The following is a 9,989-nucleotide window of genomic DNA, read 5'->3' as shown; positions in this document are numbered from 1 at the left end:
AGTATTTAGGTATGTTTCATCTCCTTTCTTACTTCAACTGTACAATTTTTGTGCCCCACCTAGTTCTTCCTCTTCTCCTCCATCGTTTTTATCATTTGTCTCTTCCCCTTTTTATGGGTAAATTTGTCTTTAAATTTTCTTAGCATGGTGCCAAAAATGGTGGGAAGTGATCTTCTCTTGTACAAAAGAAAATTTCCCACCGCCGAAAAATGCCTTCCAGGAAAATTGTGCTGCCAAACGTATCCCACTAATGAAAAAACAGGATTTTTCTTTTCCTTCTCAAGATTTTCAGCATACCAAACGAGGCCATAGAGTTGCTCAAAAACTACGTCACTCAAATTTACAACCCTCCACTAATTAACATAAAAAGCCCATATAACTAACATTAAAAGTCTTGTATGTAGCAGCGCTTGTTGCCTTGAACGCCTCAAATTTTATCCACTTGTTGAATTTGAATTTTAAAGGAACATAAACGAGTTTTTTTGAAGATTTTTTTTAATAGGTGTGTAATCATTAGATCAATAATGATGTCATAGTTAATATCATGACGCCAACCTCATAAAAATATCAATTTGTTTTATAGTTGAAAATATATTTAAATCCTTATATGATTAATTTCTAAATAAAATTGGCAACAAAAAATTGTGTGACAAGCAATGTAATGACCAAACTTAGTGATAAAATTTTTTGCTGCTAATACTAAAGTTATTTACGAGACAGGACGGGACCAGGACAAAATAGGGATGAGTATTTGGTTTTTCAGTTTGGATTTCAGTGATAACTGAATTAAATAAATAATTGAATAGAGTGAATTTTAAACATCGAACTGAAACCGATTAACCAAATTAACTAAAACTGAATTAACTGAACCGATTAACCAAAATATATAAATATAAAAAGTGATTTTAAATTAAAAATAATAATAAAACACAATTACAACTATTAATTAATAAATATTTCATCATTTAATGTGATTTGTTATAGTAATATTTATTATAACCATATTTATTGAATATAAATATATTTAAAGAGTTCACATATACCCACACATATATTTATTATAATAATATTTATTAAATATAAATATATTTATTAAATATATATTTATTTTTGTTTTCTGGTTATAACTGAATATTTTTTCCTACTAACTAAACCTAACATCGAAACCAAATATTTAAAAAATAAAAACCGAATATGTAATCGAAAACCGAAATAACCGAACCAAAAAACCGAAATTGAAATCAAGCCAATAAATCAAATTTTACATAGAAGATATACACCAAATATAAACTCATCAAGTTTTTCATCAATCCCTTGCAACTAATCGCCTCCCTCTGTTTTATATATAGGAGTCGTGTGATGTTCATTACTAGAAAATTTTGTGACGAACATGTTAGTGATTCACGCCAAATGTCATCTTATTTTTGTAAAACCTTAATATTCAGTGACATAAATTCATTGCTAACTTCACTCACTAAAACTTAGTGTCAGACTAGTGAGATTTTTTAAATATAAAAAATTAGTAAAAATGTCAATATTTTTTTGAAAAATAAAAATTCATAACACATCGAGAGAATGACATAAAAAAGATCATACGAATTGCCAAAATAAATTTTCAACTATAATTAAATTTTTCTTTTATTATGAAATAAAAAAATTAGTATATAAATAATAATGTAAATTTACATATGCTGCCCTTAACCGTTAAGCAATAATTCACGTGATTTTTCCTCTTTAACGCTCCCTTGAAGACAGAGCACTCATTTTCTCCTAAAGCACTTCCCCAAGCATTTGTAACCACAAACCATTGAAGTTCTTGTGAAAGCTCTGTTGAAACCAATCCAAAATCTCCGTATAAAGTTCCCTTGGATTCTCCTCCCATACCATTTTTAACATAGCAGAGCTATCAATCAACCTGCCTTTCAACTTGCTCAAGAGATTTACAACCCTTTTCTGACAAAATGCTTCTTTCTTTAAAATGCTTCCAGGAGAAGCTGCCATATATTTTCGCACAGATTTTAGACACGGGCACACCTGACCATCAAGCAAAGCATAGGCAAATACTTGCATCCTGAAATCATCATCAATAACTGGGAATTGACATTTTGGAAGCTCCCAACAAAAACGCCCAAAGATTGGATTGACCCAGCATTTTACTTGGTCAGTCTGGCGATCATAGAAAGGCATGGGTTTCGTTAGGGGTTTAGAGAACTGACATGAAGATTTGGCATGTTCAACAAGCCAATCTGACTTCACCTTAGTAACTCCATGCATGTATGGTCTTTTTGTATATAATAATTCATTATAGACCAAAAAATCAGGGGCTGTAACAGAAACTGATGACCTGCGATGAAGGAAGACCATTTCTTCATGCATGCATGCTTGATACCGAACACCAGTAACTCTTTTGCTGCCATCTGAGGTCCTAGAAGACGCAGTAATTTGTTTGGCAACCCTGTCTACCCAACCAGCACAGATAGCTTCACAGATGAGCCGTTCCTCATCCAGCAAAAGAGGATATTTTTCACAAGATACTTGCCAGGCACGTTCTGCGTCCTCCAAAGTTCCATGAATCCATGAGTATTCCTGTTCAGAGCCATTAACAGTACTTTGATAGAAGACAAGTTCAAGTAGTTGTTGCCTAAGCTTGGACATCTCCTCCATGGTTTTAAGGTGCAATGCATTTTCATCACAAAATTCTACAGGCTTCTCTGAATGTTCAAAACAGTGCAAAGCATAGGCTATTGTCAGCGCATCGCTAGAATTAACACGAAATTTTTCATAAGCAGCTTTTGCATTTTCTTTTAGTTTCTTTCTCCTCAATTTTTCTTCCTTGTCAATGACTTTCACACCGTCCAGCATGCTAGATTTCTCGTGCATCTCCGTGTCCCCTTTACCATCATTTCCTTCAAAGTGCATAAAGAAAGGATTTGATAGGCTCAATGCTGCAGCAGCTGCGGCAGCATATGCCAAGAGTAGATTTGGTCGTTTGCAATTATACTTGCTCCTTGCCAATCTAATAACTGTAAGAAGCATTCTGGAGTGACGAGGAGTCAAGGGATAAAGGGCCATGACTTTCCCCAATGGTGTGAGTTCATCCTTGTTATCAAGTGCTTCAAGAGACTGCAGGCAGTTCTGCGCTTCAACCAGTGCAGCACCACTAGGAGGAGTAGGAAATGGGAAGTCTTTAACCTGGATAAGAAGCGACAAGTTGAATAAAAACAAAAATTAAAAACAAAAAATATATATAAAAAATCTGAAATTAAGATACATCAAACATAGTTGACAGCAAGTTGACAGCAAAGTAGATAAATCGCACATACAATCACAAGGTAACTGAAAAGCCATATACATTTTGCAATGGGTTGTAAAACTAATTAGAAGCAACACCAAGGCCACTAGTGACAGTTAATTCTTAGGGCCAAATACAATCTTGTTATTAATTTATGTAGTGGAGACCCTTTCTGTGAAAAGCATCTTAACATTTCATCCAGTCCAATAGACAAAGTCAAGTTATTGCAAAAGGATGTAAAAATCAAGAATTATTCTCATCACAATCAAGACTCTTGGTAATGACCATCCTGCCCCTACTTTCAATTAACAAGGACCATTTCAGTTGATTCCAACTAAATAGGTGTTACCAACAAAACCAGTTATAAATTATTTGGTCAAATATATACGTGCATTATTGATGATACAGAAATATAAAGCAAAAGATATTATCAAATATGGACAAGCAGATAGAGTTGAAGAAACTCAGAGTGAAGAAAGCACATCTTAAGCCTACCTTCTTAATAAGCATAGATTTTAACAGAAGAACCACACTATGAATGGGTACTTTAGAAACTTCGGCAAGAGAGAAGTCAGGAAGTATATTATTAAAGACTGCAGAAGAATAAAGACGATAACAGTGGCCAGGTCCAGTTCTTCCCGCTCTTCCTGCACGCTGAGCAGCAGATGCCTTACTTATCCATTGAACTTCATAGGTTGCCATGCCATTATAAGAGTTATAATTCTTCACTTTTTCCCTCCCAGTATCCACCACATACTTTATCCCTGGGATTGTTAAGGAGGTTTCAGCAACATTTGTGGCAACCACAACAAGACGCTCTCCCTCCTTGATTTCTCCAAATACGCGAAGTTGAGCAGCTGCAGGAAGCATGGCATAAAGTGGTAGAACAAAAAGTGAACCTGGAGAGTCTTCTCTAGCCCTCTTCTCCTTATAAATTTTTGATTGATCTAAAGCCCCTTCCTTATTCACCAAAAGAGTCTGCTCCCTACCAGAATTGGAGTTTGATTGTGCTTTACTTGACAACGCTTCAAAGGCTGCCTTTAACGAAGCACATTTCCCTTGATCTCCTAAGACATTCACAAAATCATCATTGTTCTCTAAATGTTCAAGATTATCATCTACATCAAATTCCAAATCGCTGTCAGTTTCTGAATTATATGAAAAATCTGATTCATCCCCATATGCATCCTGCTCATCTTCATCATAAGCACTAAAACTAACAGTTTGTTGGGTGGCCAAATTCCCATGGATCTCATATGCTTCGTCTATCTCCTTCATATCTACTTCCTCAGCAAAATTTGTTCCAGGTGTCACAGTGCCCTGATTATCTACGGATGCCTTCAAAATTAATTCCCTTGAAACATTGCGTAACTTCCTGCACAAGTCCTCTACTTCTCTTTGCCCAGTGACAAAGACAAGTATGCCACCGGGTGGAAGTCTCTTGTGAATCGCCAAGACCTTTTTGTATGCTTGCCCAATATAATCAACAATCTCTGTCTTCTTTGAAAAGTGTATTGTTACAGGAAACTGTCTCGTAGGAACTTCTATAACAGGGGGTGGTGTACGAAATAACCTTTTAGAAGTGAAATCTTCAACTCTCAAAGTGGCACTCATCAGCACAAGCTTTAATGGAAAAATCATATCATTAGGGTCTATGCTTGCTCCTGAGAGCATCCTCTTTTGCTGGTTTATGTATTCCTGTAATTTGGCAAGATCATTATATATAGAACAAGAAGATAAAAGAGCAACCACAAACATTCATTTGTAAACGAAGAACTAGCATATCCACCTCTTGCCGAAACACAATAACACGTGACAGCATCCCGATCAAAATATCTGTGTTCAAGCTCCTCTCATGAGCCTCGTCAAGAATTATAACAGAGTAACGCCTTAACCACAAATCATTCTGTAGCAGAAAAATTTTCCATTACACCTCATATGATTGAGTTGCATTATAGCATAATAATTTCATAATGCATTGTGGATCACCATCACAGCAATGATAAGCAAACTAACCACAACCAATAGTCACCAAAAACCTGTCCAGGCCATGGGATATGCTCAGATGTGTTTTTTCCCCCATTTTCTTTATATTTAATGTTAATAAACAAAATCAACCAAAAACAAAAGAAATAGTAGTAATTAATAATAATAACCATAGAATGTGGTGACTCTAACAACCAACATAATATGCCAATATGAATTATGACAAGTTAAAACCTGTGGATGGTAAAGGTATCCATTCTAAGGTGCCATGACACGCTTCATGTTGATAAGACGCTCATGCTCACATAATGACACTATTAAGTCATTTCTTCATTTGGAAGGATGTATTATGGAGTTTCCTAATGCCAGGAAGTATTAACATCTTGTGATCCTCAAAATAAAAGTTTTTGTTGCCTTACCAACCATTTTTCCCTAATTCTATGAAGGCACTATAATTTTACAGGACAATAGCCCATCATATAGGTAGAATACAAAGCAAAAGCATGTAAGTTACTAAGAAAACTATTTTATGGCATGCATATAAAATGCATTAATGAAAAAACTGAGCGTACAAAAGAAATAATAATCAGGTAAAATAGAACCTGAATTTCACGTAGTAAAATTCCATCAGTCATGAATTTGATGGAACAATTATCACCAATTTTCTTGTCATATCTAACTTGAAAGCCAACCTCCTTTCCGAGATGAAGGCCAAGCTCATATGCCACACGCTTTGATGTTGCAAGAACAGCAACTCGACGTGGTTGAGTAACACCTATAATACCATTGTGAACTTTTGACTTGCTTGAACCATAACCAGCTTCATAAAGAAACTGAAATCATGAAAGAATACAAAAAATACAAACATATCATGATTATGATGTTCTCTCAAAGATTAAGTTTCAAAACCTAAAAGATATCACCATCATATAACAATAAAGGTACTCACTTGAGGAACTTGTGTTGTTTTACCACATCCAGTTTCTCCGCATATAATAACACAAGAATGATATTTTATGGCTTCCATAATCTCTTGCTCCATCATGACTATTGGAAGATCCTTTCTTTTGTCTTGAACCTCGGTTGGTCTATGTACATGCACAACAGTAGGGACAGTTGAAGCAGAGGAGTCATTAAGGATGCTAAGTTCATTGAGATTGCTTTTAGAGAGTTCAGATGTCCCATCCTGTCCCAAGTTTCAAATACCATTAAATTAAGTTACAGATAGAAAAGTCATAGGTCATCTCACTTGTAAGGAAAACACTTGGAAATGACATTACGACATACTAACAAACTAATTAGTGAACAATGTATAGGTGTACTTTAGTGCAAAGCCATCTCCATATTAAAAGATAAACATTAGCAGATAATTTGTGCAAATATGTGATAATTTTCTCCAACTGACAATGATTCAACTGCCCGCGCTAAAAGATGGATAATGCAGTTCGTAAATGGATCAATGCATGTTAAGATAGATGAAATAAACATAGCCATCTATTCATCCAAATGCACCATCTACACACCTCAACGACGAGCATACACCATACCTTGGAGTCGGCAACAAGAGGTTCATTATTTTCAAAAGATTTATCGCCACAAGCTAGTTCCTTAGAGGACCCCAAAGAAGGAGGTTCACACCCAAGTTCTCTTTCAAATCCAACTGGTTGAATTTGGTCATTTTCCTCAACTTCCTGTGTCATATGAATTTCATCTTTCTCATGTTCAATTCTATGTCGAACATCCGTAATCCTGTACAGATCATGATTATCCGTAACCTCCAAGCCTTCTTTTAATAAGCAGACAGCTCTCCTCCGTCTCTCTAGCACAGTTTCCATCTACATTGCGTGAGAACATTAAATAAATAAAGGGCCCAAACACCTTTTTTAATTTACAACATTCAGGGATTAAAATTATCTTTCTTTTGTTTTTTTTTAATTATCCTAACCTGATTCATATTCCGTGCAGACTGCAAAAGAGGATATGCATACTCTGGAATCTTGTATCTGCTGCAATAGATAAAAAAGTTCCAGAGTGTGTAAGCAACTTCGTGGCACACAAATTGTAATTTCTATTTCTTTCAAGTAAAATTTCGTCACTTATCCAAAAGAAAAAAGAAATAAAGAAAATAAAGGTTAACATACCTTAATGTCTCAATGCTTCTTTTCAGCAGAAGTTCTTTCTCCTTTTCCTCCTTCAAAAATCAAGGAAAATCAGGTTATATCGAAAGCAGAAGAGAATAAAGACCATGTCATTGTTATTTTTACACAAACCTGTAGCTTCTTCATCTTCCTTTTCTGAGATTTGTCCAACTTATGTTTCTTATTTGAATTGATTTCTCCATGTACCTAAAGAAAAGGGGGAAAAAAAAATCTGCATTTATCAAGGATACAAATATGAAACAAATTGTATGCATAATCATCTTGCCATTCACACCTGATCCATGCCTTTTCTTTTCTTCCCTCTTTTGGCCGGCAACAGTAATGTATTACTATCATCACCACCATCTCCTAAACTGATAAAATATGAGTGTTAAAGGGTTGCCAAAAAAGGGTTAATTCTTGACAATACAGTCATTTTGCCTGGTCTCTTGTTTTCATTACAAAAAAAAAATTCGGAAAGAGAAGAAAAAACGAGCACAAGTCCTGTCATACAAAAACGGGGAAAAAAACCAATGGAAGAATTTCACCCACCTTAGAGATCCATTCTGAGAATTGAACTCAATATTGCCTCTTATATTTTCCACACGAACTTCCATTTTGCTCTTATTAGAAAATAATGCTGCTCTACTCAAAGTTTCAGACAGTAACAGTCATTGGCTGAAGCTGCAGCTATAAAGCAAACTTTGATATAAAGATTTTTAAATATCGACGCACAGCTAAAGATCCAAAGAGTCAGAGAAGAACAAATATAAGGTTACATTATGAGGCGACGACGATGGGAAGATAAAGCCTGCTCTTTCGTGTTGGAACAAAAGCCCCGATGGCACAAAATCTTACTTTACCTTTTACTTTCAAAAATCATGCATAAATCAATCTCTAATTTATGAACTGGAGAGACTGAGGATCAACAAAGACGATTACAAGTGGTGAGAATCTGAGAGAGAGAAATGGAGAATGAACTGACCCGAAACAGCAAGAAGCCAGAAGATGAAGATACGTACGAAGAAACCAGACTTCTGTCACACCGCTGATAATAGCCGCTGAGGTCGCGGAGCCGACAAAGATGCTAGAAGAAAGGCTAAAGGAGCCGGAGGTAGAACTGGGAAGAGGGGCACGGCGAGTCGACCATGGGGAGAGGCGAGATATCGTGATGGAGAAGCTCACTGCAGGGAAGGGGATCGGACGCACGGCCGCACGCTGGGGGGCTGAATGCCGAGTGATTTGTTTGTGACTCTGTATGAGGGAGCGCGGGGGCTGTATTCCTGAGGTTTTCCGCTGCCCTCCTCTACCCAAAACACTGCCGTTTTGGGTGCAAAATGAGGGGCCTGATTGCCCCTTTTTTTTGTGTGGGTATTTTGAAGTATTTTTTGTTTAAGTACTCCTTCGGTCTTTATTATAAGACCCCATTTGATTTTTTATTTGGTCCTAATTATAAGACCCCAATCCATTTTGTCTCTTATATTTATGCATTTTTTTCCAAGATAATCCTTCTAATAATGATAGTTTTAGCCAATATACTTAATTAGCAAGGATATTTTAGGAATAACAACACTTATTTATTATAAATAACTAACTTAACTTACTTCCTTAATCTCCTCAAATAAGTCAATTGGGTCTTATAATTAGGACCGGAGGAGTAGCATTTACTGTCCTAAAATAATTATTAGTACACTTAATAAATTAAAATAATTAAAATATTTTTTAGAAGCACTTCTAAAGTAATTTTTTTAGACTCAGTATTTTAAAATATTTTTTTAGTAGCACCCAGTATCCTATAATAATTTTTGATACATTTAGTACTCTAAAATAATTTTGGTACACTCAGCGAGCGATAACATTTCTTTCAGGAGCGTCTTGTATGGTAATTAAAAAAAAAAAACTCAGTGCCTTAAAATATTTTCTCAGTAGTATCTAGTATCTTACAATAATTTTTGATACACTTAAAACCGTAAAATATTTTTTTAAGAGCACTCAGTATTTTAAAATAATTTTTAACATGTTTAGTGGTGCACTTAGTACACTAAAATTTTTTCATGAGCATCTAATATTATAGTATAATTTTTTATTACACCTGGTATTATAAAATATTCTTTTAGTGACATCCAATATCATAAAAATAGTTTTTACCTTGAAAGTGTTTTGGAAGTAGCATCAATGTCCCGATTTAGGGTGCTTGTTGCTACTAAGAAATATATTGAAGATATTAGATGTTACTGAAAAAAATATATTTTATAATATTAAATGTACCAAAAATTATCTTAGGATATTGAATGTATCAAAAATTATTATAAGACACTAGTTGTTATTGGAAAAATATTTTTAGATACTGAGTCTAGAAAAATTATTTTAGAATGCAAAGTGCTTCTAAAAAGTATTTTAATGCGTTAAGTATACCAAAAATTATTTTAGCATATTAGATGCTATTTAATAAAATAGTTCAAAATACCCAAAAAAAAAGAAGAAGAAGAAGAAGAAGCAATTAGCCCTCCTCATTTTGGACCCAAAACGGCAGTGTTTTGGGTAGGGGAGAGTAGCAGGTGGGACTTGACAGT

General features: G+C 34.9%; 1 protein-coding gene across 1 annotated transcript; it reads right to left on the bottom strand.

Annotated features, from left to right (window-relative positions):
- Window positions 1-1,620: 1,620 nt before the first annotated feature.
- On the bottom strand, window positions 1,621-8,566 carry LOC114762089 (ATP-dependent RNA helicase DEAH13). The gene is made up of 12 exons (XM_028951552.1): window positions 8,402-8,566; window positions 7,969-8,106; window positions 7,712-7,790; window positions 7,549-7,623; window positions 7,420-7,469; window positions 7,224-7,284; window positions 6,826-7,113; window positions 6,228-6,464; window positions 5,881-6,111; window positions 5,082-5,198; window positions 3,788-4,990; window positions 1,621-3,192 (listed from the first exon to the last, which is right to left on the bottom strand). Exons 2-12 carry the CDS (start codon window positions 8,031-8,033, stop codon window positions 1,771-1,773), a joined length of 3,828 nt encoding a protein of 1,275 aa, XP_028807385.1. The 5' UTR covers window positions 8,034-8,106; window positions 8,402-8,566; the 3' UTR covers window positions 1,621-1,770.
- Window positions 8,567-9,989: the final 1,423 nt, after the last annotated feature.

The sequence above is a fragment of the Neltuma alba genome, unplaced genomic scaffold (assembly GCF_004799145.2).
Source record: "Neltuma alba isolate B1F8T4 unplaced genomic scaffold, ASM479914v2 tig00011191_pilon, whole genome shotgun sequence".
NCBI classification, from domain to species: domain Eukaryota; kingdom Viridiplantae; phylum Streptophyta; class Magnoliopsida; order Fabales; family Fabaceae; genus Neltuma; species Neltuma alba.
This window is presented reverse-complemented; position numbering and strand designations above follow the sequence as displayed.